Source organism: Balaenoptera ricei, chromosome 3 (assembly GCF_028023285.1).
Source record: "Balaenoptera ricei isolate mBalRic1 chromosome 3, mBalRic1.hap2, whole genome shotgun sequence".
Taxonomy (NCBI): Eukaryota; Metazoa; Chordata; class Mammalia; order Artiodactyla; family Balaenopteridae; genus Balaenoptera; species Balaenoptera ricei.
In genome coordinates, this window is record NC_082641.1 from 156323366 (window position 1) to 156342735 (window position 19370).

A 19370-nucleotide genomic window follows, 5' to 3' on the forward strand; every position below is an offset into this window, starting at 1 on the left:
TTTCACAAGTAGGTATGAAAAAGAAATATCTTGAACACCTTTCCTAAAAAGAAATCTAAAGGTAGGTAATTTAGTACATAAGACTTTAGGAAAGCATTAGAAGAAAGTAAGACAAAGTCAAATATTAACAATTTACTGAACATAAATTCTCATTACACAAAATAGTATCTCTCCTTATAACTTCAAAATATTAATAGGGCCACACAGCAAAATATCAAGTGTCAGATGCAGCTAGACTACAAAATGTTATGTTTTTACTTTAGAAGTATGTTTTTTATTACTGCTGAAACGAGAATTTTAGAAAAAAAACTACCATCAGTTTCTTAACATGTAATTTATTTGTAAAAGTCAACCAAAACAATCTGAATTCAATCATCAGCTCAGGAAGCAGATTCCATGACATTTTTTTCCCCTAAATGCTAAACGACACAGGCAGCGATAAAATATGCAGAGAAAGAACCATGTCACAGAAGATGTGACAATTTTGATAAATGATGATAAACTGTGATGTAGAACAGCCGTTTGTAAGCTGCTGTTTTCAAAAACATGTATTTTAATGATGATTTTTGCCAAATATCATTTTAGAGAGATATTCTGTAATAAAACCATTGACAAACAAAATTGGTACCTTATTATAAATTAGAACAGAAATGTATTTCAGTTTTCAGCAAACTTGTAATTTTGCTTTGAATGAGAATGCATTTTAGATCCAGTCAGTTCCTTACAATGTTAAACACAGTCATCATCTGACCCAGAAATCCCACTCCGAGGTATAAAACAGAAATTAAAACATACTTTCACACAGACCCTTGTACATGAATGTTCATACATGCAACATTATTCATAAAAGACAAGAAGTGCAAACAACCCAAATGTCCATCAAGTGACATATAATATCAATAGAACAGAATATTATTCAGCAATAAGAAGGAATAAAGTACTGATACATGCTACAATACGGATGAACCTTGAAAATATTATATTAAGGAAGCCAGTCACAAGAGGCTACATATCATTATGTTTATATGAAATATAAATTCTATTTATATGAAATGCCCAGGATAGGCAAATCCATAGAAATAAGATGTAGATAAGTGGTTGCCTAGGGTTGAGAGTGTAGAGGGAATGGAGAATAATTGCTAATGGATATAGGGTTGCTTTCTGGGGTAATGAAATGTTCTAGAATTGTGCACGGTGATGGCTGCACAACTCTCTGGCTATACACAACCTCTGAATTGTACACTTTAAGTGGGTGAACTGTATGTGAACTACATCGCAAAAAAGCTATTTAAAATGCCAGTTAAAAAGGCCAGTCAGGGGCTTTCCTGGTGGCGCAGTGGTATAGAATCCACTTGCCAATGCAGGGGACACGGGTTCGAGCCCTGGTCCAGGAAGATCTCACATGCTGCGGAGCAACTAAGCCCACGAGCCACAACTACTGAGCCCAAGTGCCACAACTACTGAAGCCCGCGCGCCTAGAGCCCACGCACCGCAATGAAGAGTAGTCCCCGCTCGCCGCAACTAGAGAAAGCCCACACACGGCAACAAAGACCCAACGCAGCCAAAAATAAATAAATAAATCAATTTACTTTTTAACAAAAGGGCCGGTCATGTTGTAGCTGTTTATAACTTGTATAGACTTTTCAAAGTCTAAATCCCTAATTATCAAAATATGTTTCTTACTGTCCACAAACCTCATTTCATTTCCTTACATAAAACCATCTGCCTATTCCACTATAAATACTACACGTAGTGAAAGAAAGTGCTTCTAAAATTAAATTATGTTTTCAAAACAGATTTCTCCTTAATATATTTAATTTTAATGATTCGCATGTGAATTATCCACACTTTCCATTAACTATGGTTAAATTTTCAATCTCAGATAAGTATCCCCCAATACAAAAGCACATTAACAGGCCATTCCTCTCCCAACACAAGCTGTGTGGACTAAATTTTTAACGTATTAGCTTGAATTTTAAAAAGCAAAATTAAGGAGGCAGATCTGTAAGAAAAGCAAGCATATGAAGTCTCAGAATTTTAGAATGGAAAATATTTTCAAGACTGATCCTCTTCAGGACTACTGAAACTTTAATATCTAAGAACTAACCCCAGGAATTTTGTGATATTCTCATATCACCTTACTTTTTAAATTTTTATTGGAGTATAGTTGATGTACAATGCTGTTACTTTCTGCTATACATACCTTACTATTTTGCCTTATTATTTATATTTACATTAAGTTGATTCCTTTCCTTTTTTTTTTTTAACTTAGCAATGTATGACACAACATCAATGAACTTATGGGTTTGGTAAGCTATCTGTACTAGTCTAACAAACATTACAATAAATAAAATTTTAAATGGTGATGTGTCTATCACTTAAAAACATCTTGCACATGATCAGTACTACATATACCACACTTTGGGAAATACTGATCTAGTTTTATCTTCTAATTTTATGGGTGAGAAAGTTGAACTTCCTGGTGACTCTCAAAAGTCTGTGCACATCAGAACCTCCTGGAGGGTTTGTGTTAAAATAGAGAGTGCTGGGCCCTTCCCCAAGAGCGTAGGTCTGGGGTAAGGTCTGAGAATTTACGTTTCTAACAAATATCTAAGTGGTACTAATGCTGCTGGCCCAGGGACCGCCCTTCAAAAACCACTGACCAAAACCTACTAACCCCAAATTAGTCAGACCAGAATTTAAACTAGAACCCAATCTTCTCTTAGATGCTCTTATAATTATATGCTCTATCAAACATGTTTAATGTTGCTGAATTTTATTCACCTTTCACTTAATTTTACTCTTTTCAATAAAGGTGATTATTAAATGCTAAAGATCAGGTTTATACATTTTTAAGACTTCAGAGTTGTTATAAAATAGTGATTAATAAAAATTTAAGGAAAAGAACATTACAATCACCTTTGAGGACCCTGAATCCCTTTTCTTGGTCACATACCCTCCGTTAGTCCTTTGAGATAAACATTATCTTCAAGTTTGTGTCTTATCATTCACTTGCTTTTCTTGTTAATTTTCTCATAGCTGTATCTCTAAATAACATATTGTTTAGGTTGTATGTTCTGAGCTTTATACTATATCTTTTTATGCTATTTGCTTTTTTATTCAATATGATGTTTTTGAGATGTAGCCCTCGGTTTTTATCAGTAATTCATTGCTTTCATGGCGGGACAGGATTTCATCGACAAGAAAACAGCACTAAAATTGTTGACTTTTTTTTTCATTTTGAAAAAATCAGAGGTAAAAAAGAAGTTGCAAAAATAGTACAGAGAAGTCCTATGTATGCTTCATCCAGTTTCCTCCAATGGTTACATCTTACCTAACTATATTACAGTATCAAAACCAGCAAACTGGTTTTGGGACAATGCTTGTGTATAGTTTCATGCCATTTTATTATATATGCAACTCTCAATTTTTAAGTTCTTTTTTTTTTTTTTTTTTTTCTCGCGGGCCGCCCAGGCCGCGAGACCAAGAGCCGCGGGGGCCGGGCCGGCGCGCCGCCCCCGCCCCGCCTCAGGCCGCCCGCGCTTGGGCCGCCGCCCGGCGACGCGAGGCCAGTCCCACCCCGCCCCCACCCCCGCCGCCGGCCCGGGGGTCGCTCACCTTCCGCGTTGCCCCAGACCACCATGCCCGGGCACAGCCGCCTCCTCCGGCCTCGCTGGCCCCGCCGCCGCCACACGGTGCCCTCGCCTGCGGCGGGGAGAAGGGCCGGGGAAGGAGTCACACCGCCGCGCCGCGGTCCACGCTCGCCCCACGCTCGCAGCGGCCACCCTGAGCGCGCCCAATGGCTGCTCTGTCCCTCCCCCTCCGACGGGCGCGCGCGCCGCGGCTCCGCCCCGCCCCTCCCCCTGCGGCGGCCGGCACGCTCCCAGGCTCCTCCCCGCCCTTCCCCACCCGCGGCGGTTCCGGCCCCGGCTCGCACTCCGCCCCGCGCTGCGCAAGTGCCCGCCTCGCGCCTAGCCTCGGGCGACCCTGAACCACCTGCGCGGCGCCCCTCCCAGGCCCGCCCTCGGAGGTCAGCTCCTCCACTGCACGTGACCGTCTCGCTCGCGGGGGCGGAGAGGAGCGCGGCGCCGGCCCGCCTTCCGCATCCCGAGACCTGCGCGCCTCTCGCTGGGGTTGATGCGCTGTTCTCCTCTCTGCGAGTCCCCGCCCCGCGCCGCACTCCCCAGTCCGGGAGGACACTAGTTCAGGGACTGACTATGCTTAATCAAGATCATTCTATTGATATTAATGAATATCTGAGTTACTTCCTTTATTCCCCCCCCCCCCCGTCAATTAAAGACAATGCTCCTACCTATTAGAAAAATGAAAATCCAAACACTGACAGCCCCAAATACTTGCAAGAATGTGAAGTAATAGGAACGCTCATTCATTGCTGGTGGGAATGCAAAATAGTACAGCCATTCTGGAAGAGAGTTTGGCAGTGTCTTACAAAACTAAACATACTCTTACTATACGATCCAGCATTCGGACTCCTTGGTATTTACACAAAGGAGTTGAAAAATTGTGTCCACATCAAAAACCTGGACACAGATGTTTCATAGCAGCTTTATTCATAATTGCCAAAACTTGGAAGCCACCAAGATGCCCTTCGGTAGATGAATGGGTAAACAAACTGGTGCATCCAGATAATGGAATATTATTCAGCACTAAAAAGAAATAAGCCATCAACCCATGAAAAGATATGCAAGAACTTTAAACGCTTATTACTAAGTGAAAGAAGCCAATCTGAAAGGCTACATACTCTTTGATTCCAACTAAGTGATACCATAATGGTGGATAATGTCATTAGTCAAAACCCATAGAACATACAACACCAAGCATGAATCCTAATGTAAACTATGGACTTCGGGTGCTAATGAAGTGTAAATGTAGATTCATCAATTGTAACAAATATCCTTCTCTGCTGAGTAGTTGATAATGGTGGAGGCTATACATATGTGGGAACAGGGGGTACGTGGGAAATCCCCGTACCTTTCACTCAATGTTGTTGTGAACATAAAACTGCTCTAAAAAAATAAAGTCTACAAACTTTAAGCTATAAGATGAATAAGTTCTGAGGTTCTAATGTATAGCATGGTGACTAGTTGATAACACTGCAATGTATAACTATAATTTGCTAAGAGAACTTAAAGGTTGACCCCAAAACATATACATATATATTTATATATTCCTCTTTACCATAAATGTACGGCTGTGCGCCTGGCTTCTCTAATCTCTTCCAATCATCTATTTTTATTTCTGCTCAGTACCATGCTGTCTTAATTGGTAGAGTTTTATAATAGCGAGTCTTAATATCTAGTAGGTCAAAAATCCCCAATTCACTCTTCCATTTGCTGTTAAGAATCAGCTCGCATGTTCTATGTGGGGGAGGGAGGTGAAGGAAATTCATTTTAGCTTCATAAAACCTCTAAAACAATTTGGGGAGAATCACATCTTCTGTGGATTGAAATTTTCTATTGAAATAAGATTTATTTCTCCATTCCTTTAGTTTTTCTTAAGTGTCTTTGTTCTATAATTTTCTCCATATAGTTGTTGCCTATTCTTGCTAGAGTTATTCCTAGGTACTTTATAACTGTGATAATATTATAAATGGTATCTCATTGCCTTTTCTAAATAGTTGTAGCAGAGTACAGAAATGCAATTGATTTTGTATATTGATTTTGTTTGCAGTATACTTGCTAACCACTTTTATTCATTCGCATACTTCATCTGTAGATTCTTTTGGTTTTTCTACAGGGACAAGATATCCTCAATGACTAGTGATAGCAGTTTCTTCTTCTCCAATGCTAAGAATTCTTCTTTTTCTTCCTGTGTAAGACTTCCTATATAATGCTGCAAAGAAGGATTATCTTATCTTGTTGGTGAAAGGCGTCTTATCTTGTTTCCAATATTAAAAAAGAATGTTTTCAGTGTTTCACCATTAACTATCACATCTGCTGAATATTTATACCTTCTAATGATAGTCTGTTCATTTTGTATCATGAATAGACACTGAATGTTATGGAATGCATTTTCTACATCTCCTGAGATTAAATTTTTTTAAATCAAGAATTCAGTGGGGGACAGATGGATTGAGAGTTTGGGGTTAGCAGACGCAAACTATTATATATAGGATGGATAAACAACAAGGTCCTACTATACAGCACAGGGAACTAAATTCAATATCCTGTGATAAACCATAATGGAAAAGTATGAGAAAGAATGCATATATATGTAACTGAGTCTCTTTGCTGTACAGCAGAAATTAACATTGTAAATCAACTGTACTTCAATAAAAAAACTTACTCTGCACCCATAATGTGTCACACTGTTCTAGACAGAAGAGGCAAAGCAGTGACCAAACAGATGAAAACACTTGCCCTCAGGGAGTTCACCTTGTATTAAAGGAGAACAAACACAATGAATAAATAAAATGCATAGTTTGTTACATATTGATCAACACAAAAGGCAAAAATGAAGTAGAGAGGGGAACAGGTAGTGTGGGGAAGGAGGTCTGCAACTTCAAATGCAGTGGTAGGAATGAGTGTCATTGACAAAATGACACCACCTGGCAAGAGCCTGCAAGCAGAAACAAGAGCATAGCTTGTATGCAGTAAGCACTGCAAGGCAATATGAAGTTCTGTTACAAATTCTGTGAAGGAAAAGTGAATTTCTGAGTAGGTTCACTGGAAAATATAAATGTTAACATACCATTTTAGTTGCTAATTCCCTATCACAAGCAATGAAGCTTAAAAATCTTACATCAACTATTAAGTAAATTAAAAAAACCGCTGAAACCATTATAACCACCAGTAGTACCAAAGTAGCATTCTTATTAAAAGTATGAAAATAACCATTTCAATATAGAATACAGAAAGATAACAAAAATTATTCTGTTGTTCAAAGTAAATTATTATAAAATTTCAACTTGGGTCACAGAAGCCTATCAAAAAAATAAGTATGGGAAAAGCATAAATGGAAAAAAGAAATATTCACAAGTACAAGACCTAAAACTCATTGTAAGTACTCCCCATAAGTTATCTGACCCAATCCAGGGCTAACACTCTAAAGAAACATGAAAACAAAAAGACAATCACTCAGAGACCAGATGACAGAAAGAGGAAAGGAATCGTTTCAAAGATGTGTTACAGAAAGTTCAAGTACAAAATTTTCAAATCAATATTGAGAATGCAAAAGGAAAACAGACCCAGCAAGTCTAACTAGCAAAGAAATAAATAAGCAAAGACAAAAAGAGAAGTACATCTAAACACACAAAGACTGACCAAAAGAGAATAAGGAAACTCCTAAACCAAAAGGTCACAGAGGTGTCCTATCCAACATTAGCTCATGGGATGATGATAGGTGTTTATGCGGGGGGGGGGGGGGTGAATAGGTCAAAGTTAATCTATTAGATTCTTTATGCAGTACATCTCAGAATCTTTCAAAATGCCACTGTGAATTATGAATCACTAACCTACTTTGGGGGTAGGGTATGGGGGGCACAGAGTAAGTACGCATAAGAATGTAGTCTTTCCCATGCCAGCTCACCACGGAACCGTTTATTTTGGCCAAAAACAAAAGTCTGTGAGAAAAATGTTGTCCTAAAGGATGGTAAGACAGATGAAATTCATAAATCGCTTTGTAGAGTTAAAGGAATGCTAAAAAAAAAAAAAAAATTTAAGGACTTTCTGGTTGTTGTTTTTTTCTTTTATTATTGGTAGAAAGCCAGCCAAGAATCAGTTGGACTTACAAACATGAGTACATGGATGAATAAAAGATAGAAAAGAGAATAAATCAAAATTCTGATATATTTTACTGAAGAGGATATTTGGATACAAATGTTGTTATGAAGCAGTCCAACTATGCTAAAGTAAAGAAAGAAAAATGCAAGGGTTGTACTCGTCCTAACTGACAAAAGTGAAATAAATCACCAGGATGGAATGGTATCCAACCAGAGTTCTGGATGCTCTTGAGGACGACTATGAATCTGTAGGCAAAGTTAGATAGAATCATCCAAATAGCCCCAAATTTGGCTCCTACAAAGGCTCCGGAGAAGACCCAATAAAATAAGATTCATTGTGGATTTGTTGGAAGTATAGGGTAGGTTGAGGGAATTTTTAATTAAGAATAGACTCAGACACTGAAGTAAAAATAACCTAATAGAAGAAACACCGTAAAGTTATAGAATCTATAGATATCTGTATTAATTCTATATCTATAGGTAGATTCTGTATCTATAAAGAGAAATAGATATAAAACACCTGAAATTTTTTGAAGTGGTAAATAAACTGAGGCAGGAAATAATATTTATTTAGACTTTCGAAACATCTTAGACAACATTCTTCAACAAAGGCTTAAAATATTAAATCACTATCAAAAGAAATATTCTGCCCCAGATAGGAAAGTGGCTTGGTGGCAGAAAACAAAAGGAAGAAATAAGCAAAATTTCAAATATAGTTTATCTCGGGATATTAGTGAAAACTAATCTCATTTGTATAATATTGAAAAATGGAGCACACGGCAAATGTTCAGGTTTAGAAATGAGCAGTGAAATGCCAAGCGCCAGAGATAACCGACGGAGAGTTATTTATTTATTTAGTACAGTCCTGGCAATGACAAGGGTCATAGCCAGTATGATCCACGACATTCAAGGAAGCTCTCCACGTGCCAAACACCACCTGAGTCACTGTATGTGCATGACTTTGTTTAGTCTTCACAACTTCCTACAGAAGTAATTGCCATTTTATTCCATGAGTTTACAAGCTAGACAGTAAAGGCTCAGAGAGGAAAGTAACTCCCCCAAAGATCACTAAGGTAAGTAGGTGGCAGTAATAGTAGCTACTAAATGATAGAGCTAAAATTTGAAACCTGGCAACTGACCCCAGAATCCTTACCTACTTTGGGGGTAGGGTATGGGGGGCACAGAGTAAGTACGCATAAGAATGTAGTCTTTCCCATGCCAGCTGACCACGGAACCCTTTATTTTGGCCAAAAAACAAAGCACTGCGAGAAAGATGCTGTCCTAAAGGGTGGTAAGTCAGATGAAATTCATAAATCACTTTGAAAGGTTAGAGGAATGCTAAAAAAAAAAAAAAAGAAAAAAAAAATTAACTACTGCACCAATGGTTCTCAAACTTGAGCATGCATCAGAATCACCTGGAAGGTGTGTCAAAGACAGACTGCTGGGCCCCATCCCCTCGAGTTTCTGACTAAGCAGATTTTGTGGGTTCCGAATTTCTATTTCTAACAAACTGATGTTTCTGCTCAAGGGCCCACACTTGGAGAAATATGGTCCTAAGCCACAGGTGGTGAAACAAGAGATCACGATAAGAATGGTCTCGGGAAAAGGAGAAAACCTAGGTGAAGAAAGCTGGCGTGGAATTAAGGAAAGGAGGGATGAATCATCCAGTAAATGGGGTCCAGCTAAAATCACAAGGAAATTTTCCTGGGCCTTTTGCTCCCTGGGTGGGCAAAGAGTCTTCCTGGGACCTCAAACAGCCTAAAACTATTCAACCCAGCTTCGGGCACAGTAGAAATTTAATGGCAAAAGGATGTCCCCACGTTCAGGATCTCTGTACTCTGGCTACCACCACAAACCTTACCCACTGACAATGCCTAGAACTCCTTTAACAGGAAACAAAACGTTTTACTTTGTAGCAAGAAATAGAAGCTTGAGAAGGAAATAAGTCCTAAAAAGTGAATATATATCGCTGTCTACAGATCTCATTCCAAATGTAAATGACTGCTTATAGATTAACCATAGGTCTAATATAACATGGCATGTCTAATATGCTTAAAATTACAAAAATTCAGTTTTATTACTTTGGAGAGGAAGCATGATGCTACATGCAAGGCATCAAATTTGGTGTTAGAAATCCTATATTTGGGGATAAATGACTTCTGACAAGTCTTTTTTTGTTTCTTTGTTTATATTTTATTTTTGGCTGCGTTGGGTCATCGTTGCTGCACGTGGGCTTTCTCTAGTTGCGGCGGGCGGGGGCTACTCCTCGTTGCGGTGCACGGGCTTCTCATTGCAGTGGCTTCTCTTGTTGCAGAGCACAGGCTCTAGGCACGTGGGCTCAGTAGTTGTGGCTCGCGGGCTCTAGAGCGCAGGCTCAGTAGTTGTGGCGCATGGGCTCAGTGGCTCCGCGGCATGTGGGTTCTTCCCGGACCAGGGCTCGAACCCATGTCTCCTGCATTGGCAGGCGATTCCTAACCACCGTACCACCAGGGAAGTCCAGACGTTTTCTTCATACGTAGAAAAGGAGCAGTAGGGACTTCCCTGGTGGCACAGTGGTTAGGAATCGCCTGCCAATGCAGGAGACACGGGTTCGAGCCCTGGTCCGGGAAGATCCCACATGCCGCGGAGCCACTGAGCCCATGCGCCACAACTACTGAGCCTGTGTGCCACAACGACGGAAGCCCGCGCGCCTAGAGCCCGTGCTCCGCAACAAGAGAAGCCAGCGCAATGAGAAGCCCGCGCACCGCAAGAAGAGTAGCCCCCGCCCGCCTCAACTAGAGGAAGCCCACTCGCAGCAACGACCCAACGCAGCCAAAAATAAATAAATATAAAATTAATTTATTTTTTAAAAAAAGGAGCAGTAATTCCCCACAGAGATGTGAGGATCAAAAGGGATCCTATTTGTGAAAGCATTTGGTCAATTATAACTCACTTTTTCAATTATAAGGTGTTAGGACTACTTCGGGGAGTAACACGTTTTATACAAGCTGTTACTAGATGTGCACTGTATTCAAGTTTAGGGTGCATATTAACGTCCAGTGTCATTTATACACAAGAGATGCCTTCTAGGCTCAAGAGACAAAAGTTACAAGTGATAATCAGGCATTCATGAAGCTGGGATTTGATAACGTTTCTCCCAGTCTAAACGCAGTGGGAAAAATCCAGAACTGAAAGTGGACACAAACTACTTAGTATTTTAGGAAAGCAGGAGAGACACAACAGGATTGGGGAGAAGTATCAAGTCTATCAGAAGCTCTCAGGGACGCCCGGTGTCTACCTACAGAGGCTGCAACCAGCATATTCTTAGGACAAAACCCTAAGGTAGTGGGTGGTTTTTTCTTTGGTTTTTCGTTGCCTGAGAGTGAGCTACTGTCCCGATATCTCACTCTAAAACCTATAGAAAGAGAAGGGCTGTGTTCCTCCAGCTGTGGCACCTCAGGGTAGGGTCCTCTACCTAAGGCTCTGAAAAAGTAAGGAGGGCACAGTGCTGCCTCATAGTACAAAAAGGTACATGAAAGACCTATGTTCTCCTTCCTCTGCTGCTGGCAGGCACTAAGATGAGGAAGAGATGCTCAGAAGGCCATGGCATGGTGATGGAGGAGTCCAGTCTGGCTGCGGCACCTTCACGACCTTAGGAAAACTGTCGGCAAGCTTTCATTAGAGTAGGTTCAGGCCACAACGTGCATATTCATCTTTCATCTGTTTAAACAAGGCACTAACTAGTAGGTGTCACTGGTCACTTCCTATTGAACAAAGCCTACAAGATTTTAGGTAAGCATCAAGACACTGATGTTGGGTCAGGCGAAGATTTCTTAGCTATGACACCAAAAAGTATATTGATAAAAGAAAAAAATAAGCTGGGCTTCATTCAGATAAAAAATAATGCATTTCAAAAGACACCATTAAAAAAGTAAAGACGTGCCATGAACTAGGAAAAAATATTTGAAAATCATATATCCAATAAAGGACTTGTATCCAATAATAACAAGCGTTGGCAAGGATACGGAGAAACTGGAACCCTCATGCATTGCTGGTGGAATTGTCAAATTCGAAACTGCTACTTTGAAACACTGATTCATCATATGACCCAGGTAATTACCCCTAGGTAACCACCCAAGTGAAATTAAAACTACATGCACACATCAGCCAGAGCGGCGAAAACGTGGAAACAAACCAAATGTCCATTAATTGGTGGATGGATAAATAAAATGTAGTATATCCATACTATAGAATATTCTTTGGCAATATGATACATGCTACTGCATAACCTCAAAAACATTACGCTAGATAAAAGAAGCTAGACACAAGAGACCACATACGGTATGAGCCCATTTATATGAAATGTCTACAAAAGGCAAATCTATAGAGGTAAGAAGTAAATTATCGGTTGAATGGGTCTGGGGGTGGGAATGAGAGTGATTCCAAATAGGCACAAGGTTTCTTTTGGAGGGTGATGGAAATGTTCAAAAATTAGATTACATGATAGGTGCATACAACTCTATAAATTCACAGATTTTACTAAAAACCACTGAATTGCATATACTTCAAAAGAGTCAATTGTATGGCATGTGAATTATACATCAATACAACTGTTCAAAAAATAAAGAAATTTAAAAGAGAAGTCAGGGACAGCCCTGACCCCAAACCTCACTATGAAATGTTAACATATTTACACAGAAATCTGCCACTTCTCCTGATGTCGCCCTTCCAGAAACTTGACTCTTAGGATGAGAAAGAACACGAACGAAGAGTAAGAGACCTCCAAACAGGGTCTAAGATAGCCGTGGCTCATTTATGCACTTTAGACTACAGGAGAAAATGGAAGTCCTCCCCTCGCCCCTACCCAGCCTGAGATGAAAACTTAATGACTCATAGGTACAAATGCAGGGCACCTAATTTGCAGCTCGATTATCTGGTTTTCCTCAGCAGCTACATTAACTAAGTGACAGTTAATACTGAGGATGGGATCAGAAGCAAACTATCAAAGCACAGGCCTCTGGGTCTGGTCAGCCCCTTACAACTTCACACCACTGAGGGCAGGGCAGCAACGGTACCCTGGTGGCCAAAAATGGTTATGACATCTGTTATCTGAGGCTGGAAAGAGAATCAGTTTCTCAAAATGAGGTCATCAAAATGGCCATGGGTATGCACCCATTTATGATACAGGTTCTCTTGCCTCACTCAAACCAACTGAATCAGAACCTCCAACAATGATACCTAAGAATCTGCATTTTTAACAAGCCCCCTCGATGATTCTTATGTTTTAAATTTTATTGTGCACAAGAGCCCTTTACTTAGAGAATATTAGAGATGGAAGGAACCTTGATGATCATCTAACCCAAAGTTCACATACTGTAGATGAAAACACTGGGGACCAACGATGTAACATGATTTTCAAAGATCAAATCGTTCTTTAAACTCTTTAAAAACAAAAACTATGTCTCTAGTCCTAAAAATTGTCAAGAATACTACTGACAAAAGAGAATATAAAATGTACCTTGGAAATATTTTCTTCAAAGATTGATGAAGATAACATGCTTCATCATTTAAAGGGATATGTTTCTGCTCTCAGGAAAATTAATCCAGAGCACCTCATTACCTGAAGCTGCCAACTAAATGAGTCATCGTAACAGTTAAATTATTTTTTCCTTGTTGGTATGTTCAGTTTAATTATTGCCTTTTTTCCCCAAACCTACCTCCCTTGAGAAAATGCATAGGTTACTTGACCCAAAACACCAACATTCTTACAGATCACAAGCATTAAGTCATCATTTCCTCTGAAGCCACATCTCCAGGGCTGCAAGTCATATTTTTCTATTAATGCAGCCTGAATTCTCCTGTGCGTGGGTCCTAAATCATGAGCTAGCAAGAGGGAGGAGATATGGGGATATATGTATATGTAGAGCTGATTCACTTTGTTATAAAGCAGAAACTAACACCATTGTAAAGCAATTATACTCCAATAAAGATGTTAAAAAAAAAAAAAGATTACATTCTATTGGAGGAAAACAGTCAATAAACAAATATACAAATTAATTAAAAAAAAAAAAAAGTGGGTCTGTTTCCAGGGGCCTATTTAGCCAGTGGGTTCATCACCCGAAACCTCAGGCTCCCTTTCATTATTCCTGCTTGATCCTGCCTTTTGATAATTTCCAGTAAAGCATTGTTGTCTTATTTTCTGCTTTAGACAAGCTTAAGGGAGAGTTTCTTAAGTCACTTGACCAAAATATATTTTGGAGCATGGAAAGAACATAGTTTCTTTGTTTTTGGGGGGGTTTTGTTTTCACAAAAGGATTACTTGGATTCAAAATCTTGTTCACTGACTTGTTAATCGTGATGTAGTGACCTGACAAATTTCTCAGCCTGTTAGAGGCTTTAATTTCTTTTTCACAAAATGTAAAGAATAACACCTACCTTGCAAGGTTTTTTGCAAAGAGTCTAAAAAACACGTAGCACGTAAAATAGATAATATATGTAACACGAACAGTGTCTATTGTATATATATAATTGTCAATGAAAAAATGTTGCCTGCCATATCAGTAAACAAAGGATGTTGCAGCCATCAAGCCATCACATTATAGCCGCCCCAAGAGTGAACCCTGAGGAAACTCAGGATGGAAACAGGATGCCCACCATCTAGCAGTCAACTGCCACAGCCTCCCCTGATGGTGCACCCCGAGGGAACACAGGATGAGAAAGCACAGGATACTGGCCCACATAGCTGAGGTGCATATCAAAGGAAGGATTTCAGTGAGCCCAGACTTTTGCATCTTCCCATACACAGAAAAACACTAAAAAGTCATTAACTCGAGATGTCTGGTTTTCTTTAATTAACAGGAATCTTTCCATGTTCCGATTACCTGGTCTTTGTTGCAAAAACTCCTATAGTTGATGGCTCCTCCCTCTCCTTTTTGGATCAGTCCCTCAGAGAGAGCTGAGAGGCTGTGTCCCAGGCTTAAGTCCTCAGTTTTGCCCACCCAATAAAACATATTTCTCAACTTTGAGGTTGTGCATTTTTTTCAGTCAACATCATATACATGTTAAATATACATATATAGAATATATATACACAAATATACATATATATTAGTGTAGGGGGTAAAAACATGGACTTTTCCTTGTTATTTAACCACTCTGAACCTCAGTTTCCATTTCAGCAAAATAGACATATTAACAGGTCCTAAATCACAGTGTTGTCAGAAGGGCTAAACACACATAAAGCATGTACCCGCTGTCTGGCAAACAGTAGGAGCTCAACAAATGTTGTCCAATGGCAAGGCAGCCCTCAAGAGACCAGCGGTCAGTACGTGGTGGGTATTATGATTATTGTTCATTTCTTTCAGGGGCAATCTGGAAGCGCAGAGGCAGAGGTTTGGAGGAATTTTAGGGGGTCCACACAATACACCCAGGTGGGAACAACACAGATCCCCTGAGTGGGGTTCAGGGAGCACCTCAGCAGCCCTGGCCCTTCCTGCTCTCTCAGTTGGGAGGGTCTCAATGCTGGACTTTGTATTTTCAAAAGATGGCCCGGGCCTTCTTCAGAGAAGAGGAGGTGACAGACAGCATGATGATGGCTGATGAAGGTGTGGGATGATGAGCGGAGAGTCAGCTTGTACCAGAAACATCAACACTCAACCAATGCCTGGCTCTACTTCCTCACTTGTTGATTGATGACTAGGCTTTATCTAGTTTCAGGACGAGAGTAAAACACAAGGATTCGAAATAGAGTCACAGGTGTAGAAAACAAACTTATGGTTACCAGGGGGGGAAAGTGGGGAGGGGAGAGGGATAAATTGGGAGATTGGGATTGACATATACACAACACTACCTATAAACTAGATGACTAATCAGGACCTACTGTATAGCACAGGGAACTCTACTCAGTACTCTGTAATGACCTGTATGGGAAAAGAGTCTAAAAAAGAGTGGATTATATGTATATGTATAACTGCTTCACTTTGCTGTACACCCGGAACTAACACAACATTGTAAATCAACTATACTCCAATAAAAATTTAAAAAAACACACGCAAGGATTCTCCAAAGATCTTATGTTTGGACCTGATTCCTAGATCTTCTTCTGGGAATTGGGGGTGGGAGGAGAGAGAGTAAAGGAAACAGTGGGGTGGGGCGGGGGGACGTGCATAGGGAAATGAGCGCTTCATGGTGGAAGCACTGAAGCACCACAAAAGGAGTTCCATCGATCCTGGAGAAATCCCCTCACGTCCCCTCCAGGAAAACTTCAAAACTCAGGACTGTCGATTCAGCGCACCTGAAAAAAACAGAGCAGATGGACGTCAGGACCCCGTTGGGATCCTGCAGCTCCATGGCTGCGGCCCCAGCAGTTTTGAGGGCAAACAGCTTACTCCAGAGTATTGATCCAGCCACAGCAAGGTGCAATCTGCTTAAAAAAAAAAAAAAAAGAAAAAAAAAGTCTGTTTGAGAAATAGACCCACAGACACAGAAAACAAAATTTCGGTTACCGAAGGGGAAAGGGTGAGGGGAGGGATAAATTAGGAGTGTGGGATTAACAGAGACACACAGATATATGATATATGTAAAATAGATGAACAACAGGGTCCTACTGTAGAGCACAGTATTACTGTGCTCAATATTACTCAATATCTTGCAATAAACGATAATGAAAAAGAATCTGGAAAAGAATATATATATATGTATGTATGTATACGTATGTATGTGTGTATGCATAACTGAATCACTTTGCTGTACACCGGAAACCACCAACAATGTAAATCAACCATTCTTCAGTTTAAAAAAATAATTTAAAAATAATTTTAAAGTCTGTGTATGTACAGCAACCCTACCCCGTCAAGCCGGGAAGACGAACAGCAGTTAAGCGTAGACAGAGGCAACCCACCACATTGTCCCCAGCACGCAACTCCAGACATGGTCAGAAGCCTTTTACTGCCTGAGAGTTTTAGCACATGAGGGGGAAGCTTTTCAACCCAATTAGCATTCAATGGTCCTGATGCTCAATCACAGGGATCAGCTGTGAAGTTACTAAAGCCATTACCAAGGGCTGGAGTCGCCAGCTGAGTTTGAAATGTCAGTGCCTTTCCCCTGACACCACCTCCCCTCTTCCCACTGTCCCTCCCAATCAGAGGTCCTGATAATTTGGTAACCTTTCACAACAGCAGGGAGTCATCCTTCAGTCTTGGGATCAGGGACTCTGAAATACCCAAGGAGTCAATTACAGCTTGGCTCTGTCCCTGGGAAAAGAAAGCAGCATCCGAGAGGTGGAAGGAATTGGGGTCCTGGGCAACGCGGGCACGTGAGTTCCGAGGCGCCTTCTCCCAGATGCTGCCTGCATCCCACCAAAGCTTCCGAGGAGACCACAGCCTGTAGGGGTAGAAAGAAGAGCCTGGGAAGACCCAGCTCAAGGTTGCTCTAAGCAAAAGAGAATATGAATGGAGAATTGTCTCGAATTAGAGGAGGATTGCAGGAATGTAACCCTTTGTATTCTAAAGACCTGACAGTGAATTGGTAGGTAGGTAGGACCTTGGCTAGTTGTTAATCAATACCCATTGGCCCTTTCTCTTTGCTGCATCCAGATTCCCTTCGACAGCCCCCTTGCCTCTGGGTGGGGCCCTGGGACGAGCCCTGACCAGTGGACCATGCGCAGAAGTGGCTCTGTCCTCTCTGGGCAGAAGAGGCCAAGAGCGTGCGTGCCTTCTCCAAGCTCCCTTCTTCCAGCGCCGGGGCTCCGAGGACCTGAGGAAGGTGACGCCACAATGTTGAAGGACCCTGAGTCCCTCACATCTGCAAAGAACAGAGTCTCCCACTCCAACCCTAGCCAGTAAATCGAGCAAGAAAGAAGACTTGAACCTGTATGGATGAAGAATGTCGCCTGCCCTATCAGTCAACAGAGTGTTGCAGCCATCAAGCCATCATCAGCCATGGCAGCCATCCCCGATGGTGCACCCGGAGGGGATTCAGGATGGAGAAAAGCAGGATGCTGGCTCTAGATAGTTCAAATGCACATCAAAGGAAGGATTCCAATGAGCCCAGACTCCTGCCTCTTCCCGTACATAGAAAAATGCTAAATTCATTGACTTGAGATGTCTGGTTTTTCTTTAATTAACAGTACTCTTTTGATGTTCCGACTACCTGGTTGTTTGGGGGTTTAATGTTTTGTTTTGTTTTGTTTTTGCAAAACTCCTATATGTCCTGGTTCCTCCCTTCCCTCTTCAGTGCAATCTCTCAGAGCGATCTGACACTGCCTCCCGGGCTTAAGTCCTCAGCAAGTCCACCAAAAAAAAGATGATTCTCAACTTTTAGTTGTGCATTTTTTTCAGTCAACACCTGCTAAGCCACTGAGATTTTAGGTTGTTTGTTAGTACAGCTACCATCAGTTATCCTGACTGACAAAATGACATAATCAGAATTACAAACAAAAATATCCATCATATATATATATATATATATATTTATAAACAACAAAATAACTGAATTAACTGTCCAAAAAAGGGAGCTGGTTAAATAAAGGATGGTACACGATACAGCCGTTAAGACACGTCTTTAAAATGATGCTAATGACACAGAGATACGATAAAAAGTGAACTTATTGTTTTTTATACTGCAGAGTAGTAACCAAAAAGTAATTGTAAAATAATTTAAGTACTTTGCTTAGAGTCTTTGAAGGGGATTTATGGATCACAGATTTTTTTTTTTAAATTCTCCCTTTCCCGTCTTACCACAGCACTTGCTCCCACACTTCCTTCTTCAAATATTCGTGCACAAAATCCCCGCCACTAGCCTACTTACCTCTAGCCTCCCCTTCCTTTTTCCCCCCAATACTGTACCCCCAAAACTAAAGGACAGTCCACCATGCAGAAAAGGAAGAATAGGTGGAAGGAGGGTAAGACTGCTAACAGTCATACATCAACAATGCTCACCCAGAACCTCTGGCAAAAGGAACTTCATTTTTCTACATCTTTCCAGAATCAGAATCTTGCTCACCTCTGGCCCAGGCTCAAAGGGAGCTCTTGTCGTCAGAGAAAAATTAAGGAGTTCTCCACTGCCTGTGAAAGTAACTGACGATGCTTTCTGATACATTGCAGGCACGGAGAGAGAGCATGTTTAGCTTAGTCAAGGCCTCTTTTATGACATGGAAAGAAAAGAGGTCAAAGTTACATTAAAATGAAGAATCAAAGAGTTCTTTGATTTTTGAAAGAAATCATTAATTGCATGACTTTTGATCAGACTGCATGTCTTATCAAATCTGGAGCTCATACTTGCACGTGGATGAATAATACAAGAGTCCCCACAAGATCCCTCTCCTCTGCAGCCCCATGTTTTTCTCCCTTTGGCTGGTGACAGTGGTTTTGTTCCTCTACGTGAGTTGGATGGGTTGGGAATGTGTCACTTTGAAAAGAAGATGCCCTAACACCTGTCCATAAAAAAGGCAGAGTTCTGGTTACCTCAGCCCTCCCATCCATTCTGGGCACCCACTCAGGGCTCCAAAATGATCTTGTTGGCTGGGCCTTCACAGTAGATAGGTGTGAATTAAATGACGAAGCCCTGGGCTGCGTCAGACAGAGGGGGCAAATCATAGTGTCTGATAGGACAGGTATTTTGCCTGTTTTTAAATTTCTACACAATGGGGGAT

General features: G+C 40.8%; 2 protein-coding genes across 13 annotated transcripts in view; both read right to left on the reverse strand.

Moving 5' to 3' along the window:
- The window catches only part of LOC132362732 (ELKS/Rab6-interacting/CAST family member 1-like), a 136886-nt gene extending 133077 nt beyond the window's left edge, over positions 1–3809 (reverse strand). The window contains 1 exon segment of the mRNA XM_059917708.1: positions 3619–3809. Coding sequence (XP_059773691.1) covers positions 3619–3643 — 25 coding nt within the window. The 5' untranslated portion in view covers positions 3644–3809.
- LOC132362734 (ELKS/Rab6-interacting/CAST family member 1-like) overlaps positions 1–19370 on the reverse strand; it is a 187013-nt gene that overhangs the window by 40261 nt on the left and 127382 nt on the right. For 5 of the 12 annotated variants that reach the window (XR_009502458.1, XR_009502452.1, XR_009502454.1 and 2 more), the window contains one exon: positions 12058–16013. The exons of 1 other annotated variant lie outside the window; for it this stretch is intronic. Coding sequence is in view for 1 of the 11 variants with exons in the window: in XM_059917719.1 (XP_059773702.1) it covers positions 15962–16013 (52 nt within the window). In the remaining 10 variants the exon portion in view is untranslated. Of the gene's footprint in view, positions 1–12057; positions 16143–16884; positions 17102–19370 lie in introns of those variants that run through there. 6 more of the 12 variants (XR_009502460.1, XR_009502455.1, XR_009502453.1 and 3 more) reach the window with 3 other exon arrangements.